The sequence below is a fragment of the Podarcis gaigeae genome (genome assembly GCF_964106915.1).
Source record: "Podarcis gaigeae genome assembly, chromosome: 7".
In the NCBI taxonomy this organism is placed as follows: domain Eukaryota; kingdom Metazoa; phylum Chordata; class Lepidosauria; order Squamata; family Lacertidae; genus Podarcis; species Podarcis gaigeae.
The window spans coordinates 91,085,453-91,101,577 of record NC_139683.1 but is presented as its reverse complement, the minus strand read 5'-3'; the positions used below and the strand labels follow the sequence as shown (position 1 = coordinate 91,101,577).

The following is a 16,125-nucleotide window of genomic DNA, read 5'->3' as shown; positions in this document are numbered from 1 at the left end:
GGGGGGGGCATGTCAGGGAGAGTCTACCTGCCTCCACATGGAAGCTGGAGAAGAAGCTTGTGCCGGGACCCGGAGAGGTTCCCTTGCGTGGTGATCTCCCTGCTGCTTCCCTGGGGACGGTGTGGTTTTCTCTCCCTCTTTTTCATTCCAAGCGGCTGCTGCTCTGCACTATCCTGCACATGGAGGGCCTGGATTTTCTCAAGTGGTGCAGGAGTCTCCAGGAGAGCTTTCTTCAGTCCACCATGTTTCCTGGAAGTCATCAGTATGATGCCTACTTGACTGATTTCCCATTCTCTGCACACTACATGTTGCCAATTATATGGGCTAACACGCTAGCTCTTCCCTGGAAGCTGTGTCTCAACAGCTTGAAAACTGAGTTGCGTCTTCCATGGATAAGTGTGTGTGTTTGCCAGTCAAGCTGCACCCATCCCTTTGAAAATTTTATTTGTATGATTTGTCAGAGCAACTATGGAGCCTGAAATAAAGCACCAGACAAACCTTTGTCTCTGCATGAAGTTCTACATGCTTTTATATGCCATTTGTTTAGGTCACAGCCATAAAGTCAGCGACAGTGATAATGAAATATTAAAATGCAGAACAGCACTCATACTTCTGTGAGGTTTGTTAAATTTTGCAAGCCAATTAAAAGTATTTGCATCCATTACACTTTTCAAGTCAGGAGTCTGCTTGCAGAGATTTTAAATTGTTTTCCAAATGTTCCATCAGAGATTCCATCTCTGCAGCCTCTAAGAGTTTGCTGATTAGTTCATCCAGGAGCTTCTTCCCACTTAAGAATTCCTATTAAAAGATGGGGGGAAATAAAACACGTTACTGTGGACTGAAAGGATCAACATGAGTTTGGATTACATCAGTAAGCAGCATGTGGACATGTATAATGTTCATGGTCTACTTGTGAAGTTGTTTTCGGCCACATTAATTATAACACCCCTTCTATGTCAGATTCAAGTTCTCCTTTGCCTACAAAGCTGTAGCCAAAAATGGCACCACTAACATACATGAGAGAAGTTACCAACAGATTTATGAGAACCTGAAATCTGCAGATTCTGGAAAATTCTTGTGAAAAAATCCCTGAGAGGAAACCACAAAAACCGCTCCGTAAGGACTTGGGTGGCATGGGACACTGGCTGAAAGAGAAGAGAAAAAGCTGGCAACTGAGTGTGAGGGAGAATGGGATGGAGCAGAAGGAAGAGGAGGAAGGAAGAAGAACACAGGTATAAAAAGATAGAAATAAGCATCTCATTGTCTGTATAATTCATTTCCTGGCTCACTATTTTAAAGCTGTTTTAAAATGTACCCAGGGACAGAAGAGACAGCTGTCCACAAACATCAATAGAATAAACAAAAGATTTTAGGCATAAGACACATACTCCAAAGATCCCCAAATGAAGAAAAGCCAAAGCCACAGGCCCCTGAAGACAAAGCATGCTCAGCAGGCATGGAATTGCAGCATCATAGAACAGTAGAGTTGGAAGGGCTCCCAGGGTCCTCTAGTCCAGCCCCCTGACCGGGGGCAATCCCAGCTCTGCTTAAAAACCTCCAAGGAATGGTATCGGAAGAAATTAAAATTGAGAAAGGAATCAGGCAAGGGTGCCCACTTTCCCCTCTATTATTTATTGTGGTCCTGGAGGTCTTGCTGAACAGTTTGAGAAAAGAAGAGAAAGTCAAGGGGATCGTAGTGGGTTTGAAACAATATAAACTAAAAGCCTTTGCTGATGATTTGGTTCTAACTTTACAGGATCCAGAGACCAGTGCAGTAAAAGCACTGGAGATGATACAGGAGTATGGGCAGCTGGCTGGTTTTAAATTAAACAAGAACAAAACCAAAGTACCGTATTTTTCACCCTATAGGACACACTTTCCCCCCTCCAAAAATGAAGGGGAAATGTGTGTGCATCCTATGGGGCGAATGCAGGCTTTTGCTCTCCAGGCTTCAGGAATGCAGGCTCTCGCTCTCCAGGCTTCAGGAAGTTCTCTGCAAGCCTTGGGAGCTCTGCAGGAGTTCCCGTCGGGCTCCCAAGGCTTGTGGATAGCAGCCTGCATCCCGAAGTCCGGGGTGCACTGCACAGCGCGCCCCGGGCTTCGTGCAGATATCGGGCAGCCCCACAAGCTTGGGGGACAGCGGGGAGGCGCAGCGCCACTATCCTGCTGTTAGCCGACCTGGTTTGGACTCCCTGACCTGGTTTTGGGGGGGAAATGAAGGGGGGGGAAATTCCCCCAAAAACTAGGTGCGCCCTATGGCCCATGCGCCCAATGGGGCGAAAAATACGGTAATCGATAAAAACTTAGATAAAGATGAAAGAAAAACCCTTAAAAACAGGCCTAGCATTTATGAAGAAGGTTAAATACTTGGGTGTGAATTTAACAGCTAAGAATTTGAATTTGTATAAAGATAATTATGAGAAAGTATGGAATGAAATAAAAAGAGATTTAGAGATTTGATTAAACTTAAAATTTTCACTTATGGGACGAATATTGGTGGTTAAGATGAATGTATTGCCGAAAATGCTGTTTCTATTTCAAACTTTACCTATTATTGATAATGTCAAATGCTTTAAAGAATGGCAGAAGGCCCTGTCCAAATTTATCTGGCAAGGGAAAAAACCAAGAATTAAGAATAAATTACTTACAGATTCGAAAGAAAGAGGAGGCTTTTCCCTACCTGATTTAAAGATATATATTTGAGGCTGCAGCCTTCTGCTGGATTAAAGATTGGATCAATTTAGAAAATAAGGACATTTTGGACCTAGAAGGATTGGATAATAGGTTTGACTGGCATGCATATCTTTGGTATGATAAAATAAAGGCCCATAGTGGCTTTAAAAATCATATAATTAGGAAAGCACTTTTAAATGTTTGGTCTAGATATCAGGATCTTTTGGTAAGAAAAACACCCAAATGGATTTCACCAATGGAAGCGCAGGCACAAAAAAAGCTTAATATAAATGGTTGAGATAGTCAGATTTATTGGTTGAAGACGTGGAGGGATTTAAGTTAAAATCATTTGAACAAATCAAAGACAAAGTAAATTGGCTTCAATATTACCAACTTAATGAATTATTTAAGATTGATAAGAAAAAAGGTTTTGCAATTGAAAAAACAAAACTGGAAATGGAGTTGTTAGATACTAATGTTAAAAATTTGTCTAAAATGTATAGTTTGTTATTGGAGTAGCATACAAAAGATGAGCAAGTAAAATCGGTTATGATTGATTGGGCACAAGATGTGGGACATAATATAATGATGGAGGACTGGGAGAGACTTTGGAAGAAAGGGGTTAAGTTTACTGCATGTACAATGTTAAAGGAAAATATTATGAAAATGATGGTACTTAACCCCTGTTAAACTGGCGAAGATCTACCACAATTGTGATAATTTATACTGGAAATGTAAATAAAAGGAAGGTACTTTTTATCATATGTGGTGGACTTGCTCCAAGGTAAAAGACTTCTGGGGAAAAAAATATAATGAATTTTTTTTAAAAAATTATGAAATATACATTTATGAAGAAACCAGAAGCCTTTCTCCTTGGAATAACAGGTTCTGAACCTGAACAAAAAAGATGTAAAATTATTTTTGTATGCCACAACTGCTGCATGGATTTTATTAACCAAAAAATGGAAAACACAAGAAATACCAATGGTACAAGAATGGCAGATGAAGATGATGGAGTTTATGGAGCTGGCTGACCTCACCGGGAGAATCCATGACCAGAAAGAAGAGGAACACCAAGAAGACTGGAAGAAATTTAAAGACTATTTGAATAAGTATTGTAATATTAAAGATATGTAACCACTTGAAAGAAACAATTAGGCCTAGGATTAAAATGGAATTAAATTTATAAATAAGAAAATGTATCATAGAATAGAATCATAGAGTTGGAAAAGACCACAAAACATGCCCAGCTCCCTTAGCCGTTCCTCATAAGGCATCGTTTCCAGGCCTTTGACCATTTTGGTTGCCCTCCTCTGGACACGTTCCAGTTTGTCAGTGTCCTTCTTGAACTGTGGTGCCCAGAACTGGACACAGTACTCCAGGTGAGGTCTGACCAGAGCAGAATACAGTGGCACTATTACTTCCCTTGATCTAGATGCTATACTCCTATTGATGCAGCCCAGAATTGCATTGGCTTTTTTAGCTGCCGCTTCACACTGTTGGCTCATGTCAAGTTTGTGGTCAACCAAGACTCCTAGATCCTTTTCACATGTACTGCTCTCAAGCCAGGTGTCACCCATCTTGTATTTGTGCCTCTCATTGTTTTTGCCCAAGTGCAATACTTTACATTTCTCCCTGTTAAAATTCATCTTGTTTGTTTTGGCCCAGTTCTCTAATCTGTCAAGGTCATTTTGAAGTGTGTCCTCTGGGGTGTTGGCCACCCCTCCCAGTTTGGTGTCATCTGCAAATTTGATCAGCATGCCCTTGAGTCCATCATCCAAGTCGTTGATAAAGATGTTGAATAAGACCGGGCCCAAGACAGAACCCTGTGGCACCCCACTAGTCACTCTTCTCCAGGATGAAGAGGAACCATTGATGAGCACCCTTTGGGTTCGGTCAGTCAGCTAGGAAAGCTATGTAATATGATTAGGACTGTGATATGGTTTTTTTGAAATTCTGATATTGGAAACTGCTACATATAATTACTAAGAAATTCAGATGGAAGAGATTCGAGGAAGTCAAATACTATGTTTATGAAGATGGATGGTACTTAATTTTAATTAATTAAGTGGTAATATGTTGTATGTATCTTTTTTCTTTTTTTCTCCTATTTTTTGTTTGTTTTTATTATTGTTAATCTTTTCTTTTTTTACTATGTTTATCTACTGAAAATAATAAATATTATTGGGGGGGGAATGAAAAACCTCCAAGGAAGGGGCATCCACCACCTCCCCATGAAGGAATGCAATGGTTGGAGCCACGAACAGAAGCGCCCCCCCCCCACAATAGACTGTTGTACAGCCTCTTCTGAGTGCCACTGTAAAGGGGAAGAGCTGAAGCTGAATGGTGCAACATGCAAAACTCCCAGTGAAAAGAGTATCGGGCAACAGGGTCTCCATGCACTGCTGCAGGGTCTTGCATTACTGGAGAAGATGGAGGCTCCAGGCCAACATAGGAGAACCCTTTAAGAGACAAATACCTTGATGTCACGGATTTCATAGGTAACCCTGTGGTCAGTGACTCGGTCTTGGTGGAAGTTATATGTGCGAATTCTCTCTGACTGGGCTCTTGTCCCCAACTGCAAAAGAACATTTTGTTTTGTTTCACAATTTAAAAAATGTAATAATTAAAACATTTTTGCTATAGTCTCAATAGCTCGGCATTTATTATTATTGGTCAATGTCTACACATTTTTCAACACTTGAGAATTTATTATGTTTAATTCAATTTATTAGTCACTTGCTACAAAAGGAGACTCCAAGCACAACATAAAATCAGAAAAAGAACATTACATTACAATAAAAGCCATAAAATAACCTATAAAGCCTATTAAAATATAGTACTTATTTTGTATGCAAAGTGTCAATTAAGAATGCAGGTCTTAAAATCTAATTTACTTTTGCATTGTAGCTTTACTGTTTTCAATCTAGGTGCTTTATAATAGATAATTTATTATAATAACCTTATGATACGAGTTGTAATTATTGCAATTATACAAGTGCAAAATGCATTCAAAGTCGCTCAAAGGCCTTGATCCTTGGGATCTGCAGCAAGATCCTTGGGATCTGCAGCCAGCCTCCCCAGGCCATTATCCCCCCAATCCTTGGTTTTCATTATTTTAAATAAAACTTTCTAGCACTTGTAGAACCAAGCCATAAGGCAAAATATGCAGATATCTCATGTGTTTTGTGAGAAACTAATTTGGTCCTGCCTTCAGTCAATGTATGAAGTCATAGCAATGACTGAAACTCAGGGAGAGAAATCCAGGTATTAGACCCCCAAAAAGAAGGTTGCCGGGGGGGGGCACCCATTGCCTAGATTACTGGTTTGCTCACATATTGCATGCCAACCTTTCCTGGTGAAGTGAATGCTGTCCCACAGAAATCAATTCAGGTATCCTGGATTTTTATTTAAATGTGATTGTCACCCATTACTAAACACTGACGAGCTTCAGACCTGCTTTGTGGTGATGTCAGAGGCTGAATCCAAAACCTCCTGCCTACAAACCCCCTGCTTACGGAGTGAGGCCAATTGCAGAGGTCCCCTCCCCCCCCCTTTCCACACAGGGAGCACCTGAGGGAAGCAGTGGCCCATCTTCTCACCTGCAGTTTCCTGGCGCTCTGCTTCTGCCTCAGCTCTCTCTCTATGGTCTGCTGGTACAGCTTGTCTCTCAAGGTCCGCAGAGCAGTTTCTCTATTCACTTGCTGAGATCGCTCTTCTTGGCACTCAGTGGTTAACCCTTCAGAATTTTTAGAAAGCTTTCATCAGATAATCCCTGCCTGCATAAGTTTTGGAAATAAGTGACCATGTCTTGCAAATTATTCATGCTAAGCTGACCAGGCAGGGCTACTGCTCCCATTTGGTAAAATGGAAAATCCTGTGCTCCAAGAAACAAAAATGTACACAGACGCTATGAAGTTTAAGTTCCCATCTATAAACTTCTTATTTTATGTATTTTAAAACTATTTTTCTGGCATAATCACAAAAAATATTATCCATGAAAAATTATTTCCAGAAAAACAGAATCAAAGAATCACAGAATTGTAGAGTTGGACCCAATCCCTTCTAGTCCAACCCCCTGCAATGCAGGAATCCCAGCTAAAGCATCCATGACAGATGGCCATCTGACATCCACTTAAAAACCTCTGAGGAAGGAGACTCCACCACCTCCCGAGGGAGACTGTTCCACTGTCAAACAGCTCTTACTGTCAGAAAGTTCTTCCTGATGTTTAGTTAGAATCTCCTTTCTTGTAATTTACTATATATTTACATTACAACAAACAATACATCTAGACAGATCTTTATGCCTTGGTCAATTTTCTCAGGAAGAGAGTCTGAGGAAAGGAGGGAAACAGTGTTGAAGAATCTCCAGCTGGCAGCTTGTTCTGGGTCCTGGAGGTGTTCCACTTTGGCCTATGAGGTTGTTCCCCCCAAACCACAGCACACCTGATGTCGTATGTGACATCATGCAAGGGCAGGTGGAGATGCGGCTGGCGGTGCACCGCCTTAAAGTGCGCCCCCAACTGTACCTGGGCAAGAGAGGCTCGGGCAGCGGCAACAAGGATAGGGATGATCCTTCAGACATTGTATAAGGAGATTTTCAAAAAAGCTTTTGATACAGTCCCTCCCTCAGCAAAAAAAACTTAGAAGTTACAGGATAAAGCAACAGGCCCTCTTATGGATCTGTAACTGGTTAAAGAACAGGAAGCAGAGAATACAAATAGATTATAAATAGATGGTGGTGATGATTTTATTTGTACCTTGCCCATCTGGCTGGTTGCCCCATCCACTCCTCTAAGGAGCACTGTCCCCCAAGAATCTGCATCAGTCCTCTTTTTTAGCATAGCCACAGAAGACAGCCTGTGTATCACAAATTGAATACTGGTTCCTATATATTTGATGTGCATGTTTCTGTGAAAAGGGGAGCAAAGATAAAACAAACTATACAAGGGTTACCTGTGGGAATGTGTACAACTCTAACAGCACTGTCTGTTGTATTGACATGCTGACCTCCTGCCCCTTTGGCTCGAAATGTATCTATACGCAAATCTCTTGGATCTATTTTAACTGTCACCTAGAGAGAGAGAGAGAGAGAGAGAGAGAGAGAGAGAGAGAGAACATTTTACTATCTTACACGGAATTTTATGAGGAAAGCCTGCGTCCATCCCCCAGAGGTGTTTGTGTGTGTGTGTGTGTGTGTGTTTTTTCCCCTTCACCTATTCAGAGAATCAGAAGAACTGCCAAAGAATGCTGGGGCTGCATGCATTTTTTTAAAAATCCCTTTTTTGTTTTTGTTTGGTATGGTTATGTTTGGTTGAGGAGAAGTATCTTCTTCATCAGGAAGGGGAAGCTGTGGCTTGTGAGTTAAACCTGACTGGCCAGACCTCTCCATTTTGCCTGCCAGGCCGTCTGGAGGAAGCCATGCCCATCCACCCTTTAAGGAGCTTAAAGGGATCGGCCAATTTTGTTCCTTCAATGGAGCAAGGCTTGAGTGCACCATTTTCCTTTGCTGGAGAAGATAGGAGACTGCCCCCACTCACCAGTGCTGCTCTTTAATGCAGCCGCCCCCAACCCTATCAGCCTCCAAAATGGGAAGTTGGGAGAAGCCACACAGAGCAGTTGCAGAACTCAGCTTAGCCGCACATCCCCGTTCCTTTCTGGGGACAGCACACACTGTCAAAGCAAGCAGCGCCTCTCCTCCACCCCATAAGCATGGAGGTCCATGGCGAAGCTTTGACTTCTGGGTCACCCTCCCTAATGTTTGGGAAAGGGGATGCTAGCCTTGGCTGAGAGTGCTTTCAAAGTAGCACCTGGAGAGAGGGGTCGTAGCGCACTCTGTGCTGCTCTTTGAAGCAGCCCCACAGTGCTCAGCCCGAGGCACCACGGACCTCCTCCCACATCAGCTAAGGGGAATTTCCTGCAGGAACTGAACTTGTTCAATTGGGCTGGATTCCCAAATGCACGGCTAAAACGGAGATAAAAACCATTTTTAACAGCATGGTCCTGCCTGCATGGTGCTTTGCAGTCCTGGCTTCGAGATGCCACTTGATTGACAGGTGGGCCTTTGGGAGCTCTTTTCAATCTCTTTTTGAATTAACTGTCCTAACAATTTTGTATCATCAGCAAACTTGGTCACCTCACTGCTCGCTCCTAACTCCAGTTCAACCAGTGCAGCCAATGGCCAGGGACAATGGGAGCCGCAGTACCCCACACCCCTCTCGTTATCCCTTGTGCCTAAGAGAAATGGGAGTAAAGCAAGCTGGCCTGGCCCATGGAGACTGGAGGGATGCAGCTTGCCCAGAGCTCAGCTTTTCTTCCCTGTGCAGAGTTGAAGTAGCACCAGAAAGCTACTAAAAAGACAGAGACATGCACAAGAGGCCCAACTCATGAGGCAGTTATGGGCATGGCTATTTCCCCCGGAACATCCCGTAAGGTGGTCTTGTGGTCAAGTTAACAAACATTCTACTTAGAAACTAGCATTTATGGAGTTACACAGCAAGAGACACCGACTGAAATGAATACCTCATCTGGCTGAGGGAGGACAATCACGGACATGGTGCCAGTATGGATCCGCTGCATTCTGGAAGATAATCCTGTTTCAGGGATTCGCTGTACTCTGTGAGTCCCTCCTTCATATTTCAAATGCCTGTAGACGTCGTCTCCCAAAATACGAGCAGCAGCATGGTGTAGCCCACCTTTAAATACACATTACAGGTTGGGGAAAGGGGTGAAGGCAATCTTTTAAGTTATCTATGCGACTAGTATAACAGGCTACAGCCATACCGTAATCCGCTGGAGTGTAGTTCACAGTCTCAAAGGTCCAGCATTTGTAATCAGCGTAATTCCGGTACATGTCAAATACCTCTTTGGTAAATTGCTGACAAATGTCACCTGAAATGCAAGAGTTTTCTCTGAATGCTACTGAAATGTCAATATGAGCAGTGCTGTGCAGAATGCTGTCGCCATAAGGAGATGAGCAGGCTCAGGGCCACCTAGCCCAGCTCCCTGGTCTCACAGGGGCCAACTTGTGGGAAACCTGCAAACAGGACTGGAGCCCAAGAGCAGCCCTCTCCCCTCCTGTCATTTCCAGCAACAGGTATTCTGAAGCACTGCCTCTGACTGTGGATCATCACCACCAACACTCATAATTTAGCTTCGTTAAATCAATATCTAATTTCTAACACAAAACAACTGACAAAAACGGAAAGCCCCATAACTAGGAGGAGGGTGGTTTTTATGTGGTGACTTTGCTGACCTCCAGTTGTCCTGCCAGATGTTACTTCTAACAATACACCACTGTCATCATATTTTTCTCTTGGTATCAAGATCTGGAAAATCTGAAAAATAAAAATAGGTTTTTAATTCACAAGTACAAAGTGGAAAATATTATCAATGCTGATAATAGTTAGAAAGCAAAAACAAAACACACATTTTTTGTGTGGGTGGGGTTGATATTCAGGAGCAAGTTCACGCTAATGTTTTATGTACAGGAACACATAACCTACTTTTTCATTCACAGTATCATAATGTGAACCAGAAGTTTATGTGTAGGTATAGTTTCTCACAAACTAGGAAGCTTTGTGAAAATATTCAGAACACAGGCTACCACAGCACTACACTGCAGATTCAAATGTTTTTTGCTTCTGATTCTGAAGAGTATCCAGTGTGAGAGGCCAACACCTCTCTGTATCCTACAGAGAACCTGTCTCCCCTTCTTTTTCTGCCCCCCCTCAGAGGCTGGATGGCTCCAGCCCCAGCCCAGGCCATAGCTGCCCCCTCCCCCTCCCCACCTCTCCCTCCCATAGTTAAGCCCAGCACCTGCACAATTGGAAATTGATCCTTGTGAGCACAGCAGCAGCAGCAGCAGCAGCCCGCTATCGAAGGGCTTGTGGGGGGCGGGGACAGTTTCAGCACCACTTTTCCCTAGAAAAAAACTCCAGGCTGCTGGCCACATTGAGAGATAAATGGGAAGATACAACCTTGTTTTTCCTACACAAGAGTCTAGTACACACTATTCTCCATACGTATCACCATTCAAACCGATTGCTGGAACAGGAAATCCATCCATGGTCCCCTGCTCACCTTTCGACACAGAGCGCTGATCTTCTGGTCAATAATCTCCTTTTCCTCTAGAGCAAGTTCTAGTAGTGGTTTCTCTTCTGGGCTGTTTAGCTCTAGGGATAAGTGGTTGAAGAAGGAAACATTCAGTAATCTTGTTAAAACAAACAGTTTGGGTGCATCTGCCTCATTTAATTTTATTTCACTTTTGTCCTTTGTTGTTCTGCGAACCATCTTGACATAGTTCATGTAGACATGTACTACATTCTTCCATCAAGGTCCAGCCTGGACTTAGATGGCAAATTTGCATCCATGCTCATCTAAAGACATTTGAGGCAGTGTGCCATGAAGGACACGGGGAAAACCTTGAAATGGAATTATGTACCGTATTTTTCACTCTATAGGATGCACTTTTTCCCTCCTAAAAAGCAAGGGAAAATGTGTGTGCGTCCTATGGGGTGAATGCAGGGGGGGAGGCAGGTGGGGAAAGCCCCCAAGAGCCGCACACCAGCTCCATGCGCTCTTGCGGGCTTTTCCCCGGGAGGGAGAAGGGACTGACTGGCTGTATCAGTCCCGTCTCCCACCTCGTAGAAAAGCCCACAGGAGCCACACACCCTTTAAAGAGTGTGCGGCTTCTGCGGGCTTTTGCGAGAGGTGAGGGAATTCCCCCACCTCCCAGAAAAGCCAGGAGAAGCCATGCAGCCCTTTTAAATAGCGTGCGGCTTCTGCCAGTTTTGCGGAAGGTGGGGGAATCCCCCCACCTCCCAGAAAAGCCAGGAGAAGCCGTGCAGCCCTTTTAAATAGCGTGCGGCTTCTGCCAGTTTTGCGGAAGGTGGGGGAATCCCCCCACCTCCCAGAAAAGCCAGGAGAAGCCGTGCAGCCCTTTTGAAGAGCGAGCAGCTTCTGCCGGTTTTGTGGGAGGTGGAGGAATCCCCCCACCTCCCAGAAAAGCCAGGAGAAGCCGCGCAGCCCCTTTAAAGAGTGCAAAAGCAGGGAGAAGGTCTGGGAGAAGCACACAGGCTGCACACTTCTGTCCCCTTCTCCCCAAACTGGGCTTTTGCGGGAGGTGGGGGAATTCCCCCACCTCCCGCAAAAGCAGGAATAAGGTCTGGGAGAAGCGCACAGGCTGCCTGCAGCTTGTCCGCTGCTCCCAGAGCTGGGCGGAGGGGGGGGGGAATCATATTTTTCCTTTGATTTCCCCCTCTGAAAACTAGGTGCGCCCTATGGAGTGAAAAATACGGTAATATCAGAATCGTAAGAAAGTAGGGGTTTTGGCTTTTGCTAAAAATGAAATTGAAGGGGTGTGTAGGTCAACAGGAGAGAGGAGAAACTAAATGAAAACAATAGGCTCTTTCCTTCCCCATAAAAGATGGTGGTGAAAGCGGAAAATATTATTGCCCTAGTCAAATATTTTATCACTGTTTGCTGGGGAAAGGGACAGCAGCTTTTCTGGGCAAGCTACATATCTTCATGTGGCTCTTCAAACTTTAGGATAGCATCCAGACTTTTTGGTCTCAATGAGCAGGGCAGGTAGTGGCAGCAGGAAGGAGATGAAGAAACCTCCAGCCACCACCACTGCTCTACAACCTACTTCTGGGTTTGCAGCATTCGGGTTCCAAGTTGTTCGGGAACTAAGCTGTTCGAAAACTGAGGTACCACTGTACCATAGTTATGTTTGGATATCATCATGACAGATCCAAATAGTTACTAGATGGACAAGTAACTAAACAAGTGAGAAAAGTCAAACTATATTTTTTATTAGTTTACACAGATCTGATGAGCCAGTCAGTATCTCTTTCCCTTCTGAGTTGCTTCCTTCCTTGCTCCATGATTCTTCTTCCCTGCTTCTCTCTCTCTCCCTAAAACAGCCCTTTCTCTCTCTGAGGAGCCAGTCAGAGCACGCCGGGCTTCTCTCTCTCAATCCAGCGACTGACTGGTCGATCGCAATTGATGTGTTGGACATGCCTGCTCTAGGGGATCCTTACTGAGAGATCTCTGTAAACACTCTTAAAGAAGTACTTCCTCAGTGAATCCTGCAAATAGCTGCTGGTCCAAGCACACTGCTTTTAATGAACCCATGAATTTGAGAAAAAAGTGGGAGAGACTTGGAATGGCTTGTAAAGCCAACAGGTGAGGAGAAAGCTACCGAGAGTTGGTGGATGTCAGGGTTCAATTGCTCTATTAGATGAAATTTAAGCAAAAGGTCTTGAAGATGGCAGGGGAGGTGAGCTAAGCAAAAGAGCTGCATAACTTACTTGAACAAAGGATCTCCAAATCTTGAAGTTCTTTTTCTGCCTCTTGAATTTCCTTAAATGTCACAGCAAGCGGAAACAGTTCAGCATGTCTCTTGCTCAGAGCTCTTCTTCTGTGTTCTTTTACTGAGCTATCACTGAGCAATTTCTCCATTCTTTGGTATTCTTGGCTTAAAGTCTGTAAATACGTTTGCAGTGCTTCAAGGTTCCAGAGTGTTCCTGAGGTCTGGTGATATCTCCTTGGCCAGTTATTAAATGCTACAATAGGGGCAACTGTATTCCACAAATCCCAGCTGTGCTGAAAAGTATTCAGTTTTGTCCAACAAGTAGCTCTCTTACCAAGTAAAGGAAGATGACGCTGCTGGAGAGAGCAGTAACACTGAACACGCAATGTTCTAAAAAAAGGAATTGTTTGGTGAGGTTTCATCTCAGGGTTCTAATCTTTCTGGAATGCAAAAAAAGAAAAGAAAGAAAAAGACTAGTATTGCTTTCCACTGCTTCACTTATATCAGTTTAACTAAGTGTCTGAACAACACAGTGGGCAGGATCCACCTAACAAATGCCATCCGCAGAAGCCCTGCACCAGGGCCGTCATGTGTGCAGTGGCGCTTTCCTTGCCACTGAATTCAAGCCTATAACTCATACTATGATGCTGAATATCACTGACCACTATAGCAACCCCATGAGATAGGTTACTAATATTTCCATTACATAAATGTGGCATGTTGCCAAAACACAGCCTGAGAAAAAATGGTGGTTCAGTGAAAGTGTAGCCACCTTAATCAAAATAAATTATTGTTAAGGAAAAAATGATTAGTTTTCCATGTTTCTGGCATCATATCCTGTTTTGAGCATGAGCCAACAGGTTGTCTTAACATTAAAAGGTAAAAAAAGTAAAGGACCCCTGGGTGGTTAAGTCCAGTCAAAGGCAACAATGGGGTGTGGCGCTCATCTCGCTTCAGTCCAAGGGAGCCACTGTTTGTCCACAGACAGCTTTCCGGGTCATGTGGCCGGCAGGACTAAACTGCTTCTGGTGCAACGGGACACCATGACGGAAACCAAAGCGCGCGGAAATGCCGTTTACCTTCCTGTCGCAGCAGTACCTATTTATCTACTTGCTTTTGAACTGCTAGGTTGGCAGGAGCTGGGAACATGACATACATAAGCTCATAGGAAACTGCTCTGGCAGGCATGGTTAGCAAATAAGAAACATTTTACATATCTCATGCTGTTGAGCAAAACGTTTAAGATTTAAACACCGTTCGAAGGCTGAGCAATACTGCTCACTACAGTTCTGAATGATCCCATAATTTCAGGAAATACCCAAGTTTCCCAGTCAGTAATTTCACGAACTACTTCCAGCATGGTAGTTGCTTCTGCAAACCGTAAGGCAGTCTCTTCTAATAAGACAGCTGACCATTGGTACGGACACAAATTCTAGTCTCCAATATCCTGTAAGTCTTTTAGCAAAGCATCTGGCTCTGGCCCAAGCTGGCCAAGTTGGCAGGTCACAAGTGCTTAGTAGTAGTAGTAGTAGTAGTAGTAAAGGTAAAGGGACCCCTGACCATTAGGTTCAGTCGCGGACGACTCTGGGGTTGCGGGGCTCATCTCACTTTATTGGCAGAGGGAGCCGGTGTACCGCTTCCGGGTCATGTGACCAACATGACTAAGCCGCTTCTGGCGAATCAGAGCAGCGCACGGAAATGCCATTTACCTTCCCACCAGAGCGGTACCTGTTGATCTACTTGCCCTTTGACGTGCTTTCGACCTGCTAGGTTGGCAGGAGCAGAGACCGAGCAATAGCAGCTCACCCCGTCGTGGGGATTCAAACCGCCGACCTTCCAATCGGCAAGTCCTACTCGCGTCCCGAGTAGTAGTAGTAGTACTACTATACAAATACTGCTGCTACTATTATATAGTAGTAGTACAGTAGCCAGGGAATAGGAATGCAGGTCCGCCCTACCTAGAGCATCATCTTGTGCACAGGACGCTCTGTAAACCTGAGCAGGAATTCTAAGGCAGAGCTGCAGCTTCAGCCCGGGGCTCCCACATCCCAGCTGCAAGAGGAGCTGATGGGGAAATTAGGCAGCCATTTGCCAGGGGAACAAGGAACGGGGCAGAACGGCGCCTCCCAGAAGGCCAGGGCGACGCTTCCGGCGCACCTCTTACTTACCTCCGCTTCCCTGGCTCTGAAGTGGTCCGAGGGGGCAGCGCGGACCCCCCTCGCCTCCTGCCGGGGCGGCCCTTCCTTCGCCTCGCAGGCCCGACGCGCGCGCCTCTTCTTCTCGGGCGCGGGAGGCCGGCGCAGCTCTTGCGGGGGGGGGGGCGAGTGCAGGATGAGGCGCTGAGGGAAGGACACCCCCCCCCCCGCGCGCGCCTTTCCGCTTCCGCGGCCTCCTCCGTCTCGGCCGCTGCTCCTCCGCCGCTCGCAGGCCGCAAGGGCGCTTCGGAGGGGGCGGCATCGGCCTGGGGGGGGCGAGGGAGCTGAGGGCACCTGCGCCCGCCCCACCCGCGGAGAGCAGCCTCTTCAAGGGGGGCGCCTGGGGGGCAGCCCCCTCGCCGCCTTCTTCTCTCCGTCCCCGCTCGGTCTCCCCCCCCCCCCGCGCCCTGCGCTGCCAGGGGCCGATCATGGGGGCCTTTCGTTCCTGTCTTGAGCTCGCCTGCTGCCCTTCCTGCCGAGGCCTCATCCTGCTCGCTCCCCTTTCGCCCCTCGCCAGTGATCCCCGTCGGGTCCCAGCGACAAGGACGAAGCTGGGGGCGGCCCTTCTGCTCCAGCCCCCCAGCGGATCCGAGCACGGCTGCCTCCCGACGAGTAGAGAGCCCGGAGAGCCCTCTTCGAAAGCCACCCGAGTTATGGCCAACTCCGCAACCCCATGAACACCACGGGGGTTCATTTTCTAGAAGTAGGCATAGGGTTCTGCTGTACGGCTGCAACCCCAGTAAGATGCATTCTATTCAGCGGGGCTTGATGGATTGTTTATGTGTTTGTAAAGGGCTTCATAACGATGTAAAAAGTCATGTAAAAAGAACCTTTCAAAAAGTTCACCAATTTCAGCTTTTTCCTAATAGTTCTGAAATCTTCTTTCTCCTCTCCCCCTCCTAATTATTCTCCAGTGGATGCTTTGCTATGTAACTGATTTGA

The 16,125-nt window shown here is 45.4% G+C and overlaps 1 protein-coding gene across 2 annotated transcripts; it reads right to left on the bottom strand.

Annotated features, from left to right (window-relative positions):
- Positions 1 to 499: 499 nt before the first annotated feature.
- MTRF1 (mitochondrial translation release factor 1) lies at positions 500 to 15,813 on the bottom strand. 2 transcript variants are annotated; one of them, XM_083748654.1, is made up of 10 exons: positions 15,157 to 15,813; positions 12,987 to 13,428; positions 10,756 to 10,847; positions 9,929 to 10,010; positions 9,457 to 9,564; positions 9,196 to 9,368; positions 7,630 to 7,747; positions 6,276 to 6,412; positions 5,153 to 5,251; positions 500 to 798 (listed from the first exon to the last, which is right to left on the bottom strand). In XM_083748654.1, exons 2-10 carry the CDS (start codon positions 13,408 to 13,410, stop codon positions 676 to 678), a joined length of 1,356 nt encoding a protein of 451 aa, XP_083604780.1. In that variant the 5' UTR covers positions 13,411 to 13,428; positions 15,157 to 15,813; the 3' UTR covers positions 500 to 675. The 2 variants fall into 2 exon arrangements, with proteins under 2 accessions (XP_083604780.1, XP_083604781.1); XM_083748655.1 differs by lacking the exon at positions 15,157 to 15,813 and adding an exon at positions 14,947 to 15,063.
- Between the last annotated feature and the right edge of the window lie 312 nt (positions 15,814 to 16,125).